Source organism: Globicephala melas, chromosome 11 (genome assembly GCF_963455315.2).
Source record: "Globicephala melas chromosome 11, mGloMel1.2, whole genome shotgun sequence".
Classification (NCBI taxonomy): Eukaryota; Metazoa; Chordata; class Mammalia; order Artiodactyla; family Delphinidae; genus Globicephala; species Globicephala melas.
The window spans coordinates 94997447-95022202 of NC_083324.2; the positions used below are offsets into that span (position 1 = coordinate 94997447).

Consider the following 24756-nt stretch of genomic DNA (forward strand, 5'->3'; position numbering starts at 1 on the left):
TAATTCCATCCCCAGGTATTTGCATTTGCGTACATGTTTATCAAAGGACGCATAGCTCAACATTCACTGCAGCCGTGTTCATAACAGACCCAAATGCCCACCAATGGTTGTTATACAGCAGGGTTTCTCTACCTTAGCACTACTGGCATTTTGAGCTGAATACGCCTTGTTTGGGGGGGCCGTCCTGTGCACCGTAGGATGTTTAGAAGCATCCCTGGCCTCTACTTACTAGATGCAGTAGCACCCCTTGCCCCCTCTCCCCAAGTTGTGACAACCAGTAATGTCTCCAGATATCGCCATTTGTTCCCTGGGGGGCAAAATCATCCCCCATCCCCAACCACACACACCTCCTTCTCTCTGCACAGCAACGAGAATGAATCAGTAGAACTGCCTGCAACAACCAAAAAAGGAATCTCACAAACATAACACTGAGCAAAAAAAGGCAGAGAGAAAAAGGACATGCTGTATATTTCCATTTCTATAAAGGACAAAAACAGGTAAAAGTATCTATGCTGTCAGACATCAGGGTGGTGACTAGGATGCTGGTTATTTCTGTGTCTTGATGCTGGTTGCATGGGTGTGTCTAGTTTGTGAAACTGCATCATTCTGAACCCTAATGATATGTGCACTTTCTATGTTATATAATCTCACCAGAAATGAATGAATGAATGAATAAATAATGAGTCAGAGTCCTTCTCCCAGAAATATTCTTCCAGCGGAGTCTCCCAGGTGAATGGGGATCAGGTGTCTTTCTGGGAATAACTAGTATTTATGGTTATCACTTTTTTTTTTTTTTTTTTTTGCGGTACGCGGGCCTCTCACTGTTGTGGCCTCTCCCATCGCGGAGCACAGGGTCCGGACACGCAGGCTCAGCGGCCATGGCTCACGGGCCCAGCCACTCCACGGCATGTGGGATCTTCCCGGACTGGGGCACAAACCCGTGTCCCCTGCATCGGCAGGCGGACTCTCAACCACTGCGCCACCAGGGAAGCCCTAGTTATCACTTCTAATTAAATACTCTGCAGGACCACATACCAGAGCCCACATCACTTCTTCCCTAAGCAGACCAAGGCTGTTTCCACTCTGGCTCCTGACACCAGCCACCCTCAGCCATGACCTGACGACCTCTCCTTCCTACCAGTGGGCAATGCCCAGCAGAAAGGGAGTCAAGAGGAAACAGAACAGGAGGTCAAAAGTGAATTTAAAAACCCCTTGTGGGGCTTTGATCCCTCAACCAGGGATCAAACCCGTGCCCCCTGCAGTGGAAGCGCAGAGTCTTAACCACTGGACCAACAGGGAAGTCCCTGGACCAGCAATTTTACTTTTAGAATCTACCCAGGAGAAATGAAAACATGTGTCTATACAAGGACTTGCACAGGAATGTTGACAGCAGCATTATTCATAATGGCCGAGGAGTAGAAACAACAAAAGTTTGACAACAGATGAATGGATAAACAAAATGTGATCTACCCACAAAACAGAATAGTAGTCATCTGTATAAAGGAGTGAAGTACTGATTCATGCTACAACCTGGATAAACCTCAAAATCATTACATTAAGTGGAAGGAGCTAGACATGAAAAAACATATATGGCTTGATTTATATGAAATGTCCAGAAAAGGCAAATCTACAAAAACAGAAAACAAAGGGTTGTAAATGGGCGTGAGGTTTCTTTTGCAGGTGATAAAAGTATTCTAAATTAACTTGGGGTAATGGCAGTGCACCTGTAAATATACTAAAAATCACTGAATTGTGTACTTGAAACAGGTGTTTTACGGTATGTGATTTATACACCTGAATTACATACCTCAATTCTGCGGTGTGTAAATTACACCTCAATAAAGCTGTAAACTTAGAGGAAAAAGGAAGTTTGTCCAGTGCCTCAGATTGAGAAGAACTCATGTGATGGTGATGTACCTGCCTCCTTTTGTAGTGACTAGACCGGGATTGGTTGTCACCTGTCAGTGATTTGGGCAGTAAAAGACTTTTGGGTTTGCATGAAAGCAACACTGTTGCAGGAAAAAGAAAATGGGGCGCGAGAGGATGGTCACATCCCGGGGTCTCAGGCGAGTCCCTGGGACGGGCTGCCAAGTGAGGGACCTTGGCTTCGTGCAGGAAGGAATTCAAGAGCGAGCCGAAGTACAGTGAAAGCAGATTTTTTCAAACAGATACACACTCCATAGGAGAGAAGCCCCAGGGTGAGGGGTTGTTAGTTTTTATGGGCTGGGTAATTTCATAGGCTAATGAGTGGGAGGATTATGCCAGCCATTTTGGGGAAGGGGCGGAGACTTCCAGGCATTGGGCCACCGCCCACTTTTTGGCCTTTTACGGTTGGTTTGGGAACTGTCATGGCGCCTGTGGGTGTGTCATTTAGCTGATGCATTACAATGAGGCTCAAGGTCCACTGGAAGTCGAATCTTCCACCATCTTGGGCTTAGTTGGTTCTAACCAGTTTACGTCGTGTCCTCAAGGGCTCTGTCATTCTTTTAACCTGTCTCAACACCACGCTTTTTTTTTTTTTTTTTTTTTTTTGCGGTACGCGGGCCTCTCAGTGTTGTGGCCTCTCCCATCGCGGAGCACAGGGTCCGGACACGCAGGCTCAGCGGCCATGGCTCACGGGCCCAGCCGCTTCGCGGCGTGTGGGATCTTCCCGGACCGGGGCACGAACCCGTGTCCCCTGCATCGGCAGGCGGACTCTCAACCACTGCGCCACCAGGGAAGCCCACCACGCTTATTTTATAGTAGCAACATAGGGGAATCAAATTCAGTCTGACGCCCAGTACTGTGTGTGAGCCGAGGCTCGCAAAAATAGAAATCTCACTCTGTCTCTCCGTGACTCTGCACTCTGTCAGGTCTCCACAGATACTGAAACATCAATAAACCCTCAGAAGAAGATAAGGGCTACCAGGGAGGAAAAAAGAGCACAGAGGACAAACTCTGCCCTGAGGGTGGTGCGAGGTCAGAGATTTCACAGAGCTCAGTACAGTTCACAGCTGGGCCCTCAAAGATAATCAGGATTTCTCTAGGCAAAGAGGGGCCCAGGGGAAAAACTGGCTGAAAGGCCAGGCGGTCTGCTTAGCAATTACACATGGAATTCAAGTGGTAGCAAAATAAAGCACTTTACATTTTCTGAATATTTAAAATCAGAGCTTCTGGTCTTCCCTGGTGGCGCAGAGAGAGGTGGTTGAGAGTCCGCCTGCCGATGCAGGGGACGTGGGTTCCTGCCCCGGTCCGGGAGGATCCCACATGCCGCGGAGCGGCTGGGCCCGTGAGCCATGGCCACTGAGCCTGCGCGTCCGGAGCCTGTGCCGATCCGCAACGGGAGAGGCCACAGCAGTGAGAGGCCCGCGTACCGCAAAAAAAAAAAAAAAAAAAAAAAAATCAGAGCTTCTCAGGGTCAAAGTGACTGGCAGATTCCCTTAATTGTTGATTTTACTTTTCTAGCCCTGAACTAAGACAGTTTCAATCCCCTAAATGCATGAAGACGGTGATGTATGCTGACCTCAGCAATCAGATGCCCCCTAACTCCTGCAGACCCACCCACACTCCCAAAGTTTTCTGATGGATTTAGCATAGGTGGTAAGGATGCCTGCCCTTTGGAAAAGGAAGTAGGGGGCAGGATTCCTGCCCCAGGGCCTGCTTAGAGGCTGAAATAGAATTGAAAATAACAAACTTTCTGCAAAACTGCAGGAGAATTTCCTTCATTTGGAGAAAATACCGTGTTTAAGAGAAGCAGAGGGCTTCCCTGGTGGCGCAGTGGTTAAGAATCCGCCTGCCAATTCAGGGGACACAGGTTCGAGCCCTGGTCCGGGAAGATCCCACATGCTGCGGAGCAACTAAGCCCGTGTGCCACAACTACTGAGCCCACGTGCCACAACTACTGAAGCCCACGTGCCTAGAGTCCATGCTCTGCAACAAGAGAAGCCACCGCAGTGAGAAGCCCGCGCACTGCAACGAAGAGTAGCCCCTGCTCACCGCAACTAGGGAAAGCCTACACGCAGCAACCAAGACCCAACGCAGCCAAAAATAAATTAATTAATTAAAAAAAAAATTTTAAAAAGGAGGGAAGCAGAATTGTACTCTTTTCTCTCCCATTCATTGGCTCCTCATTCAACATTCTGCTTTGGCCACTCAACTTCTGGCCAAGCCAGAAGTCTAGGTCCTGGTGCCAATCATCCAGTTCACGTTCTCACTTTTGGGGTACAGGAGATGGGGGTGAGGTAGGGAAGTGGGGCTGAGGGCGACCAGGACCCACACACCCAGTTAAGATGCGATGGAAGTGGCTCTATGACCGAAGTAGGAGTAAAGTGGGTGGGCAGGGTGGCTGCTTCTGGTAGGAGGGAAAGGAGCAGAGAAGCTTCTCTGAGGAAGCACGTGACATCTCAGCTAGATCTGGAGAACAAGCCAGGATGAGCAGCAGAAGCAAAGAGCATTTCAGAACAAGGGAACGGCATGAGCAAGGGCCTGCAGACCGTTTGTCTTCTAGGTTGTTAGGATGACAGAAGCCTGGCAGAGTTAAGAGGCTCTCAACTGATCACAGAATGCTGCTTCCTAATAAGAGGAAAGAGAAACCAGCCACTTAAGGCTCTACACATGTGATGTTGCTAAGAAAAGCAACAGCTGAGGGGTAACCTCTGTGGGCCACATACCGAGTTTCTAGCAAAAAATTATCCCTGTACCTTCAAAACCAAAGGTTCTTCTTCTCTCTCTTTTCTTTTTTCTTTGATCACACACAGAAGTTTTAAAATTGTAACACTAAAAGTTCAACAATCCACATCAAAGAAGTTCATCTGGGCTTCCCTGGTGGCGCAGTGGTTGAGAGTCCGCCTGCCGATGCAGGGGACACGGGTTTGTGCCCCGGTCCGGGAAGATCCCACATGCCGCGGAGCGGCTGGGCCCGTGAGCCATGGCCGCTGAGCCTGCGCATCCGGAGCCTGTGCTCCGCAGCTGGAGAGGCCACAACAGTGAGAGGCCTGCGTACCGCCAAAAAAAAAATTCATCTGTTCCCCCTCTCTTTGAACATTTAATGAGTTTCTTCAACGGACCGGGTACAATTTGTGTACTGTCTAATCCTTCCCACAGTCTGACAAGGAGATTTTTTTAAAAAATATTTATTTATTTATTTGGTTGCACTGAGTCTTAGTTTCAGCAGGCGGGCTCCTTAGTTGTGGCATTCAAACTCTTAGTTGCGGCATGCATATGGGATCTAGTTCCCTGACCAAGGATCGAACCTGGGCCCCTTGCGATGGGAGCAGAGAGTCTTATCCACTGTGCCACCAGGGAAGTCCCCTGACAAGGAGATATTTTGATGAGAATCAGACTCAGAGAAATTAAGCATCTTGCCCAATGTTATGCAGACTGCAGGTGGCAGAGCCAGGACTGCTTTTAAATCCCACCAGCAAATTGGGAGCCACCGTCTGATGCTGCAGAGTAAACAGATCTTTATTTAGATCATTTGTCAAAAACACTCTACAGTTGCTTAAACCTGAAATGCATTCAACTGGTGACCACTGATTTTAGTTCAGTTGAGCCTAATTCCTATTTTTTTTTTGTCTTCAATCTCCTTTTAGCTTCCTTAGTATGAAATTAAGATAGGTCACCATAGGAAGAAATGTTATTTCTGAATATGAAGTATTAATAATATTTTCATTAAATTAATGAAATTTTAATATTAATTTGATATTTTAAAAGTCTTTATTGAGATAGAATTGACACACGGCACTGTATAAGTGTAAGGCATATGGCATAATAATTCGACTTATATACGTCACGAAATGATGACCACATAAGTTTAGTGAATATCCATCACATAGACACAAAAGAAAAAGAAAAAATACTTTTTCCTTGTGATGAGAACGCTTAGGATTTACTTGAAGAACTTTCATAGAGAACATACAGCGGTGTTCATTATATTAATTATGACGTACGTTACATCCCATATTTATCTTATAAATGGAAGTTTGTATCTTTTGACTGCCTTCATCCAATTTCCACCCCCATGTAACCACAGATCTGATCTCTTTTACTATGAGTTTGTTTGTTTTTGAAGTATAATTGACCTACGTTAGCTCCTGTTACACAGCACAGTAATTTGCTATTTCTACACATTTCAAAATAATCTCCACGATAAGTCTGGTTACCATCTGTCACCACCCAAAGATATTACAGTGTTATTGACTCTGTTCCCCATGCTGTACGTTTCATACCCGTGACTCATTTATCTTGCAACTGGAAGTTTGTAACTCTTAATCTCCCTCACATATTTCTCTCCATCCCCAAACCTCCTCCCCTCTGGCAACCACCTGTTTGTTCTCTGTATCTACAACTCTGTTTTGTTGTTTTTTCATTTGTTTTGTTTTTTAGATTCCACATATAAGTGAAATCATATGGTATTTTTCTTTCTTTATTTGACTTATTTCACTTAGCATAATACTCTCTAGGTCTACCCATGTTGTCACAAATGGCAAGATTTCATTCTTCTTTATGGTTGAGTAATATTCCTGTGTGTGTGTGTGTGCGCGCGCACGTGTGTGTGTGTGTGTGCACGTGTGTGTATACCACATCTTCTTTATCCATTCATCTGTTGATGGGCACTTAGGTTGTTTCCATATCTTGGCTATACTAAATAATGCAGAAATGAACTTAGGGGTATATACTGATACATGTTTTTGAATTAGCATTTTTGTTTTCTTTGGATAAATACCCAGCAGTGGGATTGCTGGATCGTATGGTAGTTCTATTTTTAATTGTTTTGAGGAGAGATGGTATTTCCTTGAAAAAGAACTCACAGATATCCCAACTCACTGATTTCCTTTCCTATGCAGTTGACAAAAGTCAGTATTTCCAGCAGATACAAAAACAGAGATTGTTCAAGCTAATAGTAAAACTTATCCCCCAAATTTCCTTCCCCTGCAAGTCTGCCCATACACGCAGTGATGTGTTTGAGAAACATAAATTCCCTCTGGACATAGCAAGATCCCAGCCAAATCCTTGGGGCCACGACTACGAGTTCCCAGAAGCAGCTTTATTTAGATCTGTTCTTCCTCCCTCCTCTCAAGGTTCCAGCATTTGGCACCTCAGCACTGCATCTGTACGTATAAAGGGACTAAAGCAAGTAGCCAGCCTCCAATAATGACAGAGAGTCCGGCCAGTATGGACTCTATAGCAGAGACTCAACAAGCCTCCCCTTTCAAGGGCACATGGGTACATACAAGACAGAGAATTCCAGAAGGGCTGGTCCATAGTCTGGTTCCTGGGGGGGGGGGGGGGGGAATAAGAAGCAAGTAGAATCTGTCTTCCAAGCCCACGATCTCCAATTTTCTTCTTTTCTCTATTCCTTCCCCATCAGATATCTTGGCATTCCTTTTTTCTCCCTTCTCCAACAAAACCTGCTCTCAGATTTTTTTTTCTGAGATTTTTTCAGAATGAGAAAGGGGGAAAGGCTCTTTTCTCATTCATTCATTAATATGAATTTGAAATAAGCTCCCACTGAATCATATCAGAAATATTCCTTTGTAGCAAGTGGGGCAGAAACCACTGGTCAGTTTTGAAATCTTTAAATCCACGGACCACATGATGAACGAAGCATGCCCACTGAAAGCCCCTGTCACAGGCAGAGCCATGCAGCACATGACGCATAACTCATAAGGGAAGTAGGAGGCAGTGAACTTGAATGCCTGGCTGGTAAAAGGATCTTTTCTCCAGTTGGAAGTCAGCCACAGCTGAGTCAGATGAGAAACTAAAATGTGGCCATCTTGTTGTAGACGGATTAACAAATGGAACTGGGGAGGAGAGAGGTGGGGGGAAAGTGGGGGAAAGATGGAGGGAGGAGAAGTGGGGAAGGCAGGAACCCTCATTTCACAACAGCTGGTGAAGTCTGGTGGGCAGTATCTTTCAAGGCCCCTGTGAACTCTCTTTGTATAACACTTCTGTCCTCATGGTCCGCTTGAGTGGACCACCCAGGAATTCTCATCTTCCAAGAGGCTTCCAGAGGACCTGTCATGGCCAAAGAGCCTTACTATGTATGAGGAGACCACCTTTTGTTTTGCGTTTTGACACTGCCACCCTGGCGACACCTGACCCGAATGGTCTGGGGCCTCGATGGAGGGCAGCGCGTCTACACAGAGGTCAGCCGCAGCCCAGGAAGTGGCCTGGAATGAGAAAAGGGATGCTCGTTGTACAGTGACAACTCGACCCACAGCAAGCCTCTCTGGCAATAAATATCTGCAGGAGACAGAGGAATTACCATCAACGGGAACAGCCCAGAATCTGGCTGGAGACACAAGGGGAAGGCATTGAAAGTACAAGCCGCGGGGCCCACAAGCAAGTGAAAACTCTGAAGCAGAGGTAAGACTTTCATATAAGTAAAAAGAAGCAGAATGAAGATGCTGACACACGAGCACGGCCGACTTCTCCGCGTGGCTCTCGGACGGCACCACTGCTGGCTGACCATTCTCCCCAGAGCAGGGAGGACACCTGGCTGCCTGCTCTGTCCACTACAGTAGCCACGGGCACAACTGATATTTGGGGTATATTGGGTTAAATAAAATACATGATTTAAATTCATGTGACCTGTTAATTTTTGTTTCTTTAATGTAGCCACAAAAGACCTGAAATTACACATGTGGCTCACACTGTATTTCTATCAGGTGGTGTTCTAGCTCCCCATGAGGCCGTTTCAACCGCAAGATCTTTTTTCTTCTGTCCTATTACTCCTTAGAGAAACCTAATAAGCCCCAATCACTGCAATCAACTAGAACAATCTTAAAATGTCCAGAACAAACAACGAACATACGCATGCATCAGCAAAGAGTGACCCTCAAAACAGAAATGACCCAGATTTTCACATAGCAGGAGGAACAGTTAAACAAGACAGCCACCTAAGTTTCTGATTCCCTTACCTCCTCATGACTAAGCCCTACACTCAGGCCTACCTCAGGTCCTGCAAGAGTTGGCTGGACCAGTGAAGGGCCACAGGCCTCTAACGAGGATCCCATACCCATAACGCAGAAACAATTTTAAGGGCTCACTCTTTTAAGTTTTTGAAATGCGTGGAGCAGTCCATTTGTTTTCCATTGTTTTGCTGATCTGTAATTGCTGGTATTTACCAGAGGTGTAAAAATCTAGTTGCAATAGAGGAATCATGTTGAGAACTCAACACTTCTGTTCAATACATTGATTAGAATCATTAGTTAGTATCACGAACTTCAGAGCGGAAGAGACTCACAGGCCATCTTGTCCGACACTTGATAATTGAGTTCCTTGACAGGGTTTCTTCAGCCTCTGCTTCCGAATATCCCTTGGGTTTGTTCACCACTGAGGAAGCTACCCATTCTAATCCCAGATCCGTGGGTTCTTTTATCTCCCACCACTGACCCTGGATTCTTCTTCCAAAACTACAGCATTGGTTCAATTTCTGTCTCCTGGGCAAACGTTTTAATTATGTGAAGGCAGTGATCCCTTTTCAAGTCTTTTGCAGACTGAATATCCTTTTTGTTTGTCTTGGTCCCTTCTTTGAAAAATGGGGTCTGGCCTTTTAACCTTCTTGGCTACTCTCTTTGGAATCTGCTTTGTGAATGTCTCCCCTTACAGGTTGGTGCCCAGACCTCAATGGTCAATACATATTTGGTCCAAGCAACACAAAAGTGAGAAGAGGGCCTTTTTACCTCCCTTATTCTGGGTACTACAATCCCATATAAACAGCTTAATGGTCATGACTCCCCACTTCAATTTCTTGAGCCCTGATTTCTTTTTTGACCGTGATCTCTGCCAAAAGAAGTCCTTTTATTTTTTTTAATTAAAAAAGTAATAAAAAATAAAAATTTTTGTTGAAGCATAGTTGATTTACAATGTTGTGTTAGTTTCAAGTGTACAGCAAAGTGATTCATATATATATACACACATATATATATCTTTTTTCAGATTCTTTTCCATTATAGGTTATCACAAGATATTGAGTATAGTTCCCTGTGCTATACGGTAGGTCCTTGTCCTGATTTCTTTTTTAACAATTGTTTATTTATTTATTTTAAATTTATTTATTTTTGGCTGCGTTGGGTCTTCGTTGCTGCGCGCGGGCTTTCTCTAGTTGCAGCGAGCGGGGTCTACTCTTCCTTGCGGCGCGCGGACTTCTCATTGTGGTGGCGTGGGCTTCAGTAGTTGTGACTCGAGGGCTCTAGGGCGCAGGCTTAGTAGTTGTGGTGGGTACACAGGTATAGTTGCTCCGCAGCATGTGGGATCCTCCCAGACCAGGGCTCGAACTCGCGTCCCCTACATTGGCAGGCGGATTCTTAACCACTGAACCACCAGGGGAGTCCTGTCCTGATTTCTTTCATCACTAGGACATTACCCCTTCCCGCTTTGGGAAAACCACAGATTTAAAAAGCATTCTATCATAGCTGCCTTCTAAGTAGCTGTATTTCCTTTGCTTTTATGCCTACACCAGTCCTCTATTACTAGGATTTTAGAATATTATTCTTTTTTTGCTATTATAAGTGACACTATGATGAAAATACTTTTAAATTAATCTTTTCCCTATCTCTGTTTATTTTTTAAGAATAAATCCCTAGGAGTAAAATTAAGTAAAAGGATATGAACATTTTCAAAGCCGTTTGGTATATAGGTGCCTAATTGTCCTTCAGAAAGACTGTGCAGGTTTATACTTTTTCTAGTGGTCTGTATTGGAACACTCATTGCCCATCCTGGAGTTAGGTTTTTTTTTTTAACACCAATTTGAGAAGTAAAGAATTGTAATCATTTATTTTAATTTGTATTGGTGGTAAGCATTGGTATATGATTGTTTAGCATATGTATTTCTACATGTCATGGTTAATCTGATGTGTTCCTTTTTCCTATTTGTGAGATGTATTTATGTGTTAAAGATATTAACCTGGCTGTATGTTGTTTCTTTTGCAACTACTTTTTCCCCAGTGGATTTTTCTGTTTTCACAATTTTGCCAAGTATTACCAAGGAAAAAATTTTTTAAAAAAAAGCATTCTAAGTCTAGGAAGCTTTGTATACAAACATCAAAAACAAGCATCCACGATGGTTCACAGCCCTGGCTGTTCCTGAGAATTTCCCGGAGGCTGAACAAATACTGAAGTCCACATCTACCCAGGAAATCAGGAAATGCATTTTTAAAAGCTCCAGGCGACTGTAATATGTATCCAGGGTTGAACCACTAATCTCAAGAAACCATGACCTTGATGCTCATGTTGATTCAAGTTAGTTTTCCTTTGAAAACTGAATCTGAAATGTGAATTGAAATGTGAATCTGAATTTTTATTTCAAATTGAACTAGCAGAACTGAATTAGTTCACTGTAAACAACTGGAGATTATTCAAGTCATTTGGAACTTGGACCAAGGAAATGTGGAGTTAGTTTAGGAACAACTGAGACCGAATTGAAAATCACCTTAAAAGAACATCAGGCTTAGGCAACCTGGTTTATAATTGGCATGTTTGCTTACTAGCAGGGTAATTTGGGCACATCATATAACCACACTGGTTTCATTGTCTATAAAATAAAGGCGCTGGTCTAGGAAGCTTTAAGACGCTCTAAATTTTGGACTCAGTTCCAGGAAAGAACGTGCAAATGAAAACTGTTAAAGTTGTATCTTGCTCTCATTTTGAAATGATCTGAATTTAGCTATTGGAGCTTCAATAGGGGCAAAGGTATTATTTACGTGTTCAAATTGCTGCTCAAATTTATCATATTTATGCCTGATTTTAAATACCATCACATTTAAAGGAGAATTGTGTTTAATCTTTCATTCACCAGTCAGTGTTCCTCAGTTCCTTGCCATGTCTCAAGACTACAGCACATATTCGCAGTGGGTCTATGGGCTCAGAAAGGTAGCTTGGTATGTCAGCAAAATCAAGTCAAACAGTCAGTCTCTACCTCTGCCCTAATCACTATGCCTCAGTTTCTTCATCTGTAAAATGGAGATGAGTTATATCACCCACTCTGTGAGCAGAGCTGCTGTACAGATTTTTTTAATGAATAGTTGAAACTGTAAAGATCTTTAAAAATGTTAATTTTTTTTTACTATTTTTCAGTGGTTCGTTCCGTATTGGCCACGCAATGTTTATTCATAAAAACAAAAGTTAAGAGACATACATACCAGGAATCCTATTGAGTGTGACCCAGAAATGTTCATCAGGACTGTAGGTGTCCTTGGACCAGGACAGTAAGTCAAGTGCCCGCTGGTCTTGGAGGACAAAATTAGCGAATTCCCTCGTGAGGGCCACGTAGGCAGTGCCAAAGTAAATAGTCATGTTGTGAGGAGGTGGAGTTTTCAATTTCGCGGTTTTAATCATGTAGGAATTTCTTTTGCTCAATAGTTCCTGGTGGACATATTTAGTCCGTCCAATAGCATGATCGGGAGGCAGCACCCCTGGGGTGATGTTTTTCCCTTTAAATCCTTTCAGATACTGAACTATCTCCCTGTTGGTTTTCAGGGGGAAATCTTGCCCACAGGTGTTGATGGCATATTTCCACGGAACCTCAGAGCCTGCAAGATCTTTGATGCAGTTCAGGTCAGCCTGGAGCCTGGAAATCCCACCGTAGACCACGGGCTCCATCTTGGAAGCCAGAAAAGCATTTGGGAAGCAGCTCAGTAATTGCTTCACTGCATCTTTAAATGGATCTGTTGCCTTTTCATCCACATGAACACAGTAGACATTTTGGGGCATGTAAATTGCCCTGAAGAGTCTCTCAAAAGTGCCAAAATCTTTGTGGACGGTCATCATGTAAGCCAAAGGGAAGCCAGCCTCTTCTTCAGAGAGTGCTTCTGTTATGTACTGACTTTGAGCTATGTACTCATAACAGGTAGATTCACTGAGAGCAGTTTTCAATGCATTCTCTGTTGGGTAAAAAACCTTCCCCTTAAAAATCTGACGACAGGCTTCTGCTAATAGCGAAGCATTGGACAGAGATGCTCCCAGGAAGTTTTTATTCTCCCATAACTCATGATTGTAAACAAACACAAAAATCAGACCAGTGACCAGAGACACAAAAAAAAGACACTGCTTCCAAGAGCCCATCATTCAAAACCAGGAAATGAGTAAAATGTCTCTTGGGATCTGATCAGAGCGTGGGTAGATTTAACTTACATTTTCTCCAGAATCCATAACCATCCTTTTGGTAGGTGCAGTTCTGGCCGGCTGTTCCGGAACCTTCCGGAACCTTCCAGTTGAGCATGCCTGTCCTTTCTTTCTGTCTTCCTTTTCTCCTCGTTTGCCACTGCATTGCATTTCCACCTTTCTGCCTCACGTTTCTGAAGTAACTCTTTGGGATTTGCTTTGCTCAGTCCCCACACCCCCTTCCTGCAACCTGTTTCTACATAAAAACAAGTTGCCTCAGGGAGGTTTTGACTCCAATGTGTCCACGTTTCCCTACAGGAAAATCACCAAGGGGTGAACTGACTATTCTGAAAGCCATTGCACTAAGACTTTAACCCCAGCCTCTTCTCCTGGCCAAAAGGTTGGCAACTCTGTCAGCTCCAACTTCCTGTTAATCATTGTGTTCAACTGACTGAGTTTGTTTGCTTAAACAGCACTGCCAAGTTAAAAGCCTGGGTTCTAAGCATGTGAACACTGCCTGGGGAGATATTCTGTCAATAAATATTTAGTGCTTAAAAATTAATCACTTAACCTTGCCTTTTTCCACACACGCCCCCCTCTCCATATTGGCTGGCTATGCTATTAAAGCACGGCATATGACTAACTGTTGAGCCATTCTTTCCAGCACTTAATTTTCTCTGCTAGGAGGTAAGGTCCTTAAAAAGGCACATTAGCAAGTGAACCTCCCCACCTAACTCGTCACAGTATGATGAATAAAGGCTAATGAAAAAAAAAAACCCAACCCCCCAAAAAACTGACAGCCCATTGTAACCCCCAAATTGCTAGAGCTGAAGTTAGTGAATGTCAAGTTTATTTCACCCAAGCCCAGGGAGGATGCAGGGAGAGGCAGGAGAGAAGAATCATCTCAGTTTGGGATGTTTTAGAACTGAAGGAGACAGGCTCTCAGATTCATATATATAAACCATTCCAAACTATTAGATTCATATATATAAACCATTCCATTTCCCTACCTGTAAAACATGAGAATAATTTTATCACCTTCATAGGTCAGTCGTGAGAATACAATGAGAAAGCGCACCAAGGGTTCATGGCCTGCCCAGCAATGAATGAGGCGGAGATAGAAGATAGCTGGGCCCCAGGCTGAGATGCTGGTGCTTCAAGGTAAAATAAAGGCAGGAGCAGAGGGGCTTCCCTGGTGGCACAGTGGTTGAGAATCCGCCTGCCAATGCAGGGGACACGGGTTCGAGCCCTGATCCAGGAAGATCCCACCTGCTGCAGAGCAACTAAACCCGTGCACCACAACTACTGAGCCTGTGCTCTAGAGCCTGTGAGACACAACTCCTGAGCCCGCGTGCCACAACTACTGAAGCCCGCGTGCCTAGAGCCCGTGCTCCACAACAAGAGAAGCCACCGCAGTGAGAAGCCCATACACCACAATGAAGAAGAGTAGCCTCTGCTCGCCACAACTAGAGAAAGCCCGCATGCAGCAACAAAGACCCAATACAGACAAAAAAAAAAAAAAAAAAAAGGCAGTAGCAGAGAGGAGCTGAGCTCTGCTTGAGTAAAAAGATAAGACAACCACATTCTTCACTCTTGAGGTCAAGGAGACCTCCGTGACTACACATGTGCAGAAAGTTTCCTTAGCGTCAAAAAAGGAAGGGGGTGGGAATTCCCTGGCAGTCCAGTGGTTAGGGCTCCACGCTTCCACTGCAGGGGGGCACGGGTTCGATCCCTGGTTGGGGAACTAAGATCCCACATGCTGTGTGATGCAGCCAAAAAAACAAAAAACAAAAAGGGAGGGGGCGCTAGCCCGTAATATGTCCTGCCAGCCTCCCAGAGACCCTCGCACTAGAACATATCTTGGCTAAAAGATGTGCAGGCACGTTGGGAGGGCCCTGAGTCAGACCCAGTTTGGGCACGAAGCAAGACAAAGCAAGATGATTGGCCAGAAGGAACCCATAAAACTTCCCCCATATAAGTAATTCCTGCCACTCCCAAAGCGTGACTCTCCCTCTGAGCCTGCCTGCATGTCTTTCTGCACGTACTTTTCTTCTAATAAACGCTTTTGTCTCTGTGCTGAATTCTTTCTTCAGAGAAGACAAGGACTGAGGTCCTGTTTCAAGCCTGCTGACCCTGGTGATCTAGTGGTTAGGTTTCCGCACTCTCTTCAAGCCACCTCACCCTGTGGCCCGTGAGATCAGGGCTGGGAGAGAAGAATAAACAAAAGCCCCTCCCCCCAACACTCACATCAAGGAGATGACACAGTTACCATCTCTCCTTTGAAATCTTCTTAGTCTTCCCTACTCCTCCCTCTGTGAGCCCATGCCAAGTAGTATACATCTAGGATAACTCTGATCAGTTTTGTTTTATTTGGTAGTCAGCTGCACAGGGGTGAAAGCACACTGTGCGCACACGTGGAGGGGCTATCAGCGCTGGGCTCCCAGGTGGCTCATCTGTTTCTGGCTCCCATCACTGTCTGCACATACTAGGCAATCAGACACTTATCGATCAAGTGCTCTATTTTGCATTCCCTGTTTCCCTGATCACCTTAGTGTGAGATTCCTACATTTGTGATTTATATTTTGTCATCTGTGATCTCTATTTGTATCTGTGGATGTGGGGACGTTCAAAGTACCTAGTTTTTCCAAAACATCTTAATTACAAAGACAACATAACATTACAGATAGTTTGTGAACACAGTCTTTTCATGTCCTGTGCTCCCATTTCCCTCTTGTCCATAGATACACACATTCTGATTTTACCAAGAACATGGGAGATGCAAGTTTGCATCCTGCGTTTTGCACTTCCTGTCAGAGCATAACATTTTCTTTTTTTCTTTCTTTTTTTTTTTTTGCTGTACGCGGGCCTCTCACTGTTGTGGCCTCTCCCATTGCGGAGCACAGGCTCCGGACGTGCAGGCTCAGCGGCCATGGCTCACGGGCCCAGCCGCTCCGCAGCATGTGGGATCTTCCCGGACCGGGGCACGAACCCGCGTCCCCTGCATCGGCAGGCAGACCCCCAACCACTGTGCCACCAGGGAAGCCCGAGCATAACATTTTCCATCGTGCTACTCAGTTTTCACTGGACATCATCTTCACACCATTACCTTAGAACCCAAGACTGGAGTTATTATTTGTTGTTGTTTTGTTCCCACCCCAGCTGAAAACTAATGCATTAACAAGAAGGTTGCCAACTCTGTTTCATAATCTTCAGGAGCATAGGAAATGATGATAAGAAAGGACTTAGGGAAGTTTTCCAGAACCAAGGGGTCAGACTTTACTTGTTTTAGGAATCAGATTCTACATACAATATGATTCAAGTGAATACCGACTGGTCTGTAGGACCCAAAATGAATTCAAACAACTCAAATATCTATTTACTTAACTATCTTTCATGTGTCTACCTAGAATTCTTTGGAACAAATCATTTCTTCAATACAGTAGTCATACGAGAGCAATCTTTTCAAAAATGATGACTAAAATTTTGTTAATTTTTGTTTTATTTGTAATATCTCTCTAGGCAGCCACTGCCCACATCAAATGAAATCGACTATAGGGATGAATAAATGGAGGCCTCGGGACTTCCCTGGTGGTGCAGTGTTTAAGACTCCACACTCCCAATGCAAGGGGCTCCGGGTTCAATCCCCAGTCACGGAACAAGATCCCATATGCATGCCACAACTAAGAGTTCGCATGCTGCAACTAAGGAGCCCGCCTGCTGCAACTAAGACCTGGTGCAAACAAATAAATAAATACTTAAAAAAATAAATTATATAATAAATAAATGGTGGCATCAATGCCTAATTATGCTTTCTAAACTAGTTGAATAATTTTTACAACTTTTTCTCCTAATGTATTCAGATGATTACATCAACTCTTCCTTTGTTGATTTCGGCTATCTCCTCATTCTTGACACAATTCCATCCCTCCAGAGATTTCATGCATAAAAGCATCTCTAATAATTTGCCTGTTCTGCTCTGAATTTACAGCTCCCTGAGTTTAAAGTTACAGGGTAAAGAACGTTTGCAAGTTGGCACTTTGCTGCAGTGGAGTCCTTAATTGCATCTCACCTGAAATGCTTCAAGGGTCTTTTGATTTGGGCAATACTAGCCATTTTTTACAGGAATCAATCTTTTTTTGTGCATCACCCCAGTGCTATCTGATGTCTACTCTCCCGGTGGTCATGTGGGAAACGCTGGTTCTCCGGACCCTCCTGACTTTCCTGAGGACCTTTTGCAATATACCACTCATCATTCTTCTAAATTCTGGGTACAACGCTCTTGCCATTTGTGCAAGATAGTAGAAGGGGATGGTAATAAGTGACCAAAAAAAAAAAAAAGACATTCTCCTTTATCCCAGCCTGAACATTACATCAAAATTAATACCCCAAATTCTAAGTTGGAGGCAGTGATTGGGTAGGATAGAATTCTGAAGAAGTTGGCAACCAACACAGACTTGTGGCTTGGCCGCTCTGTAAGTGGTGAGGTGTTCACTGATGTCCCAGAATTCAACCTACACTTGCTTATTTCTATGTAACGTACACTCTTATAAATTCTCACTCCAGGACATAAACTAATTTTTATTCCATTAAGAAAATTGCGCTTAGAGTTTAATCTCAACAACTGACTGTAGAAAGGGAGCAGAAGAAAAGGGCTCCATTTCTACAGATGTGGATGCACTGTGCCTCATGCTGGTCTTATTCCTGGGGCCACGTGGTACCCAAACCACTTTTCAAGTATTCGTTTCATCATGACATCACCTCTGTGCCCAAGTAAGAAACCAGGGAAACCAAATGGAAACTTTCTCAGCGTCCACAGAGGTCACAGAGAAAGAGCAGCTTGGGTTAAACTGGTTTTAAGCGCACGTGACGTTTTGTCTTTTTGGACTCCTGCAGCTCTTTCTCTCTGCCCAGGCTCTCTCCTCCCTCCATCTTCTTTCTCTGTTTGTTTATGTATTTACTATGTTAAATTCTGTACACTGTTTTCTCATCATCACTGCTTTTGTTTGTTTGTTTGTTTTTGTTTTTAGCCACAGGAAATAGCTGGAAGCAACAGGACTTAAAATAGCCCAGGAGGGTGGTGAGAGAGAGCCTGGATTGTGTGTCAGAAGGTCTCCAGTTGGGCCAAAGCCACTCTTGACAGCCGGGAGCCCTTGAACCAGTGATTTGATCTCACACCTCACAGCTTCCTCTGGGGTGAATTTGAGAAAACAACCCCTGTTCTTCCTCGGGGTCCCCAGTGGTGGCTTCCTGCCGACCACGTCACCTACACCTCTGAGCCTGAGTTTTTTCCAACAACGACCTCCTGGTGCAGCTGGAGGATTCCAGAAGTAACACACAGAAAGCACCCAGCTGGGGGCTGGCCAGAGACATCAGAGCTCATTTCATACCTTGAGGGAAAGCCACTGGGAAGAAAAGAGTGAAGAGAGGAAATGAGGAGGGTAGCAATTATTTAACATAAAATCACCGCAAATAGAATGGTAGGAAGGTGCAAGAAAAAACAGTCAATTAGATATCATTGGGGCACACAAAGCTGACGCAAAGAGCTGACAGATGAAGAGCACTTCAGCGTTAAGTACAGTCTGTGCCCCCAAAGCCCCTTCCAGCTGCACTTGCCCTTGAAAGGGTACCTGACAACCCTCGGCTTTCAAAGCCAAAGGCTAACAGGAGGCAGCTGAGCCCAAGAACCTCAGAGGTTTTCACAGTCTAACATGTCTCTGCTCATAAAGGCCTCAGGTTTGAGTTTTGGCTGGATTTGAGAGGTTGGGTGTCACAAGGAGAAGGTAAAACAAGGATCCAATCCCAGAGCCAACTGGGCTCTTCACCTGTCTAGACTTCTGCTCTTTCCTTCCTCCACTCTGCTCCCCACAGAGTCCTTGATTTGAGTTTGAAGTTACAGGAACTCACGGTCTCTGCTACAGCGAGTGTTCCCAGCCTGGGGAGACCTTGAGCTTCTGATCACTGAGAATTACGTGCTGCAAGACACTAGCCCCCTCCTTCCGATTGCAATATGCTGTTCAATCAGAACAGAGTGCAAAGAAACGGATCTCCTGCTCTTTTGGGTCCCTGGGTGCTGGATCGCAGTATCCCCATTTCTTCTCAAAGCTCACAGTCTACGAGGAACCTGATGCCTACTCTCTATTTGGCCAGCTGGATGGGGAAAGATCTTCTTTACAACAGATGACCATCAACAGCCCAGACTGAAAAAGTATGGAAGACAGAAAAATAGCTTTGTGTTTGGCAAAACCTGAATTTACTTAGTAGATCAGTCTTTGTTTTTTTGTTTTTTGTTTTGCGGTACGCAGTCCTCTCACCGTTGTGGCCTCTCCCGCTGCGGAGCACAGGCTCCGGACGCACAGGCTCAGCGGCCATGGCTCACGGGCCCAGCTGCTCCACGGCATGTGGGATCCTCCCAGACCGGGGCACAAACCCGTGTCCCCTGCATCGGCAGGCGGACTCCCAACCACTGCGCCACCAGGGAAGCCCATGTAGATCAGTCTTTAATTCTGGAAGATGGATTTTCATAGAAACTACTTGCAGAATGACCTCATCACTTTTCAAAATTTTTCTCTTTTTTTTGGCCATGGCTCGAGGCACGTGGGATCTTAGTTCCCCGACCAGGGATCCAACCTGCGCCCCCTGCAGTGGAAGCACAGAGTCTTAACCACTGGACCACCAGGGAAGCCCCCCTCATCACTTTTCTAACTGGTCCAGGGCTTCATTATCAGTTTTGCATATTATCGAATGAAGTTCATTCCTCACAGGAATGTTGTGTGGAGTGACTAATCAAATAAAGCACATTTTAAATGCCAGAGGGTGCCAAGTACTTTATTAAATTCTGGAAACATTTTCCCTTTGACTGAAGGGAACTGAGGAAAATAGTGCAAACCATTAATTAGAAACATTGTCCTTCAATAAGAAATTAAAAGTTGTAACTAAGATATACATGGATACTAATGACTTAACAAGACATGAAAATTCATGATCACCGGTAAGTATATCACATAATGAAACAACATACTAATAAGTGCTCTGCTTTGAAAAACCTTTAGAAACAGAAATCTCATGTACCCCAATCAAATGATTCATTCATTCACAAACATTTTTTGTGTATTTAGTTTATGCAGGCACTGTGCTAGATTCTGGAAATATAAAACATAAGTGTAGGGCTTCCCTGGTGGCGCAGTGGTTGAGAGTCCGCCTGCCAATGCAGGGGACGCGGGTTTGTGCCCCGGTCTGGGAGGATCCCACGTGCCGCGGAGCGGCTGGGCCCGTGAGCCATGGCCGCTGAGTCTGCGCGTCCGGAGCCCGTGCTCCGCAACGGGAGAGGCCACAGCAGTGAGAGGCCCGCGTACAGCAAAAACAAAAAACAAAAAACATAAGTGTAGCCCACATGAGTACACGGCTACTAGATCTTAAAATGCTATTGGGGATTAAATAGAGGTAATATTTCTTAATCAAATTTATAAGCTTTTATACAGCAAAGGAAACCATAAACAAAACAAAAAGACAACCTACGAACTGGGAGAAAATATTTGCAAATGATGTGACCAACAAGGGCTTAATTTCCTTTTTTAAAAAAAATTAATTAATTTATTTGGCTGCACTAGATCTTTAGTTGCAGTATGCGGCATCTAGTTCCCTGACCAGGGATCGAACCCAGGTCCCCTGCACTGGGAGCGTGGAGTCTTAACCACTGGACCACCAGGGAAGTCCCAAGGGCTTAAGTTCCAAAATATACAAACAGCTCATACAACTCAGTAACAAAAAAACAAACAACCCAATCAAGAAATGGACAGAAGACCTAAATAGGCATTTCTCCAGAGAAGATATACAGATGGCCAGTAGGCACATGGAAAGATGCTCAACATTTCTAATTATTAGAGAATGCAAATCAAAACTACAATGAGGTATCACCTCTCACCAGTCAGAATGGTCATCATTAAAAAAAGTCTACAAATAATAAATGTTAGAGAGGGTGTGGAGAAAAGGGATCCCTCCTACACTGTTGGTGGGAACGTAAATCGGTACAGTCATTGTGGAAAACATTATGGAGGTTTCTTAAAAAACTAAAAATAGAGTTACCATATGATCCTACAATCCCACTCCTGGGCATATATCCAGAAAAGACAAAAACTCTGATTTGAAAAGATACATGCACCCCAGTGTTCATAGAAGCACTATTTACAATAGCCAAGACATGGAAGCAACCTAAATGTCCATCAACACATAAATGGAGGGCTTCCCTGGTGGCGCAGTGGTTGGGAATCTGCCTGCCAGTGCAGGGGACATGGGTTCGAGCCCTGATCCGGTAAGATGTCACATGCCGCGGAGCAACTAAGCCTGTGCACCACAACTACTGAGCCTGTGCTCTAGAGCCCGTGAGTCACAACTACTGAGGCCCACATGCCTAGAGCCCGAGTCCTGCAACAACAGAAGCCACCACAATGAGAAGCCCACGCACCACAACAAAGAGTAGCCCCTGCTCGCCACAACTAGAGGAAGCCGCTAGCAGCAATGAAGACCTGGTGCAGCCAAAAATAAATAAATAAATAAATAAATTTATTTTAAAAAATGATAAATGGGTAAAGAACATGTGATTACATATATACAATGGAATACTACTCAGCCATAGAAAAGAATGAAATAATGCCACTTGCAGCAAAAAGGATGGATCTAGAGATTATCATACTAAGTGAAGTAAGTCATACAGAGAAAGACGAATATCATATGATGTCACGTATGTGGAATCTAAAATGTGATACAAGTGAGGTTATTTACAAAACAGAAATAGACTCACAGACATAAAAACTTACGGTTACCAAGGGGAAAGGGAGGGGACAGATAAATTAGGAGTCTGAGATTAACAGATACAAACTACTATAGATAAAATAGATAAACAACAAGCTCCTACTGCATAGCACAGGGAACTATATTTAACATCTTGTAATAAACTATGGAACTATGGAAAAGAATCTGAAAAAGAATATATATAATTGAATCACTTTGCCATACACCAGAAACTAACACAACGTTGTAAATCAACTATACTTCAATTAAAAAGATGAGGTAATGTTTCCAGAAAACCATCTCCTTCCAACCTCCTCCCTCCAGTAGTTTTCCAGCAAATCAGCCCCTTCCTACCACTCTCTCCATTCCCAGGAGGATAAAGTTGCCTGGAAGCATACTAATGCGAATCCTCTCCTTCTCTTTAAGGTAGAGGCAGTTAATGGAGTTACCTCTGTTGTTTAAAAGCAGAATAAGAGGGGACTTCCCTGGTGGCGCAGTTGATAAGACTCCACGCTCCCAATGCAGGGGGCCCGGGTTCAATCCCTGGTCAGGAAACTAGATCCCACATGCATGCCGCAACTAAGAGTTCGCATGCCGCAACTAAGAGTTCGCATGCCGCAACTAAGGAGACCTGGAGCCGCAACTAAGGAGCCTGCCTGCGGCAGCTAAGACCTGAGGCAACCAAATAAATAATTAAATAAATATGAAAAAATAACATTAAAAAAAAATAAAAGCAGAATAGCAAAAGCCGGAATGTGGAAGTGCAAAGTTCTGTTTACCTTGAATCTCACCCCCAAAGGCCTGTCCTTCAGAGTCACAAAGACAGAGCCTTAGAACTGATATGTAAGAACTGTAACTTAGGTTATATGAATTCCATTGAAACAGACACACAAAACAGTCTACAGGGTGTCCATAAAACTGGAAACATAGGTGAATATATATAATGCAATTTAAGATATTTTCAAAGTGTAAAACACACACACACACTCACACACACACACACACACACACACACACACAAATACTTCCAGACTTTATGTAGAATGGAAATCAAGTTCCACATACCTGGAATCCTGTTAAGTGTCACCCAGAAATGTTCATCAGGAGAGTAGGTGTCCTTCGACCACCCAAGTAAATCAATGGCCCTCTGGTCTTGGAGAACAAAATTAGCAAATTCTCTTGTAAGGGCTACATAGGTGGAGCCAAAGTAAATGGTGAGATTATGGGGAGGAGACATTTTTCTTATCCAAGTCCACAGCATGAAGGAAAACAATTGGTATTTCTGCTCCAAGTGCACATATCTGGTCCTTCTGATAATATGAGCTGGAGGCAGCACCCCTGGGGTGATGTTTTTCCCTTTAAATCCTTTTATATACTGAACGATCTCCCTGTTGGTTTTCAGGGGGAAATCTTGCCCGCAGGTGTTGATGGCGTACTTCCAGGGAACCTCTGAGTCTATGAGGTCTTGCAGGCAATTCAGGTCAGCCTGGAGCCTGGAAATTCCTGCATAGACCACAGACTCCCTCTTGGAAGCCAGAAAGGCATTTGCGAAGCAGCTCAGCAGCCTTCCTACCGAATCCTTGAAAGCAGAGGTGGCTTTCTCATCCACATGAACGCAGTAGACATTTTGAGGCATGTAAATAGCCCTGAAAAGCCTCTCAAATGTATCAAAGTCTTTGTGGATGACCATGACATATGCCAAAGGGAACTCAGCTTCGTCTTTGGACAGAGGTTTCATTATGTAGTGATTCTGGGTCAAGTATTGTTGGCAAGTTATGTTTCTCAGTGGTGTCATTGGTATATTTCCATACAAGATTTTCTTTCCTGCTATGATCATGTCACAGACTTCTGCAAGCACTGAAGAGTTTGAGATTTTCCCCGCTGGAAGGTATTTTGGCAGGACTAAATTGTTGGTATAGAGGAACAAAAGAATTAGAGAAACGGCCATAAGCCCTACAACGAACTCAAACACCTTCAGCTTCATGTTTCCTGCCATCTCTTCTGTGTTTGTCACTTCATATCATTGCTGAAGTCAGTCTTCAGGTCCATCCCCCGACTGCTGGGGAATCTACTCCCACTTCTTATTTTGAGCAAGAGGAGAAATACTGCCACTCACTTAAGGGACAGTGGATCAACCACAAGCTGAAGTTCTTCTCTAACGATGAAGGGATTGAGTGGATCTGAGAACATGAGCCACTGGGGCCAACGGAGCAACAGCTGAGCAGTGTTAGGCACCTTGGTCCAGGTCAATCTCAAGTTAAGACCCTAACAAATCTGTCACGGCTGCCGACTCAAGGTGTTCCCCCGGGGGGTGGGGGTAGAACGTGTGTCCGTCTTACAGCCCTTTTACCCCGGAGAGGGACACCCTCACCATCACCGACATCATGTTTGACCACAAGGGACGGTATATTTCTTCAATTTGGGGCCACATCCCCAAAATGTTGTTGTTGTGAGGCAGGTCACAAATGTTGTTGTTGTGAGGCAGGTCACCACCAGCAGTGACTGATATTAATGTTGACAGCTCCCAGAATTGCTGAAAGCAGGGTTTCTCTTTACCTAAAGATAAAAATCAAGAATTCAGAGACGTGGGATTGGAAGGAATCTTGCAGCTTTTTCAGACCAGCTCGCTCAAGTCACAAATGGAGCATCTTGAAAACGAACTGTCACTGATGTTCTATCACCCTCTTGGCTCCATTTTCTCACTGACAACCTAGGAGGTGAGCATTGACCTTACACCCACTTTGCACAAGAGGAGATTGAAGCCCACACATGCACTGACTTGCCTGAGGGTCAATAATGAGTTCATGGTAGCATGAGGTCTCAACCCTAATAGGGTCGAGAATATTGTACTTGGAATATGCGCTCCCCGCCTTTTCTTGATGAGTT

The 24756-nt window shown here is 44.4% G+C and overlaps 1 protein-coding gene across 2 annotated transcripts in view; it reads right to left on the bottom strand.

Moving 5' to 3' along the window:
• The window catches only part of GCNT2 (glucosaminyl (N-acetyl) transferase 2 (I blood group)), a 90093-nt gene extending 66151 nt beyond the window's left edge, over positions 1-23942 (bottom strand). The window contains exon 1 of one of the 2 annotated variants that reach the window (XM_030881448.3): positions 22936-23942. In XM_030881448.3, the coding sequence (XP_030737308.1) occupies positions 22936-23866 (931 nt within the window). In that variant the 5' untranslated portion in view covers positions 23867-23942. Of the gene's footprint in view, positions 1-12122; positions 13048-22935 lie in introns of those variants that run through there. The other variant, XM_030881449.2, reaches the window with a different exon arrangement.
• Between the last annotated feature and the right edge of the window lie 814 nt (positions 23943-24756).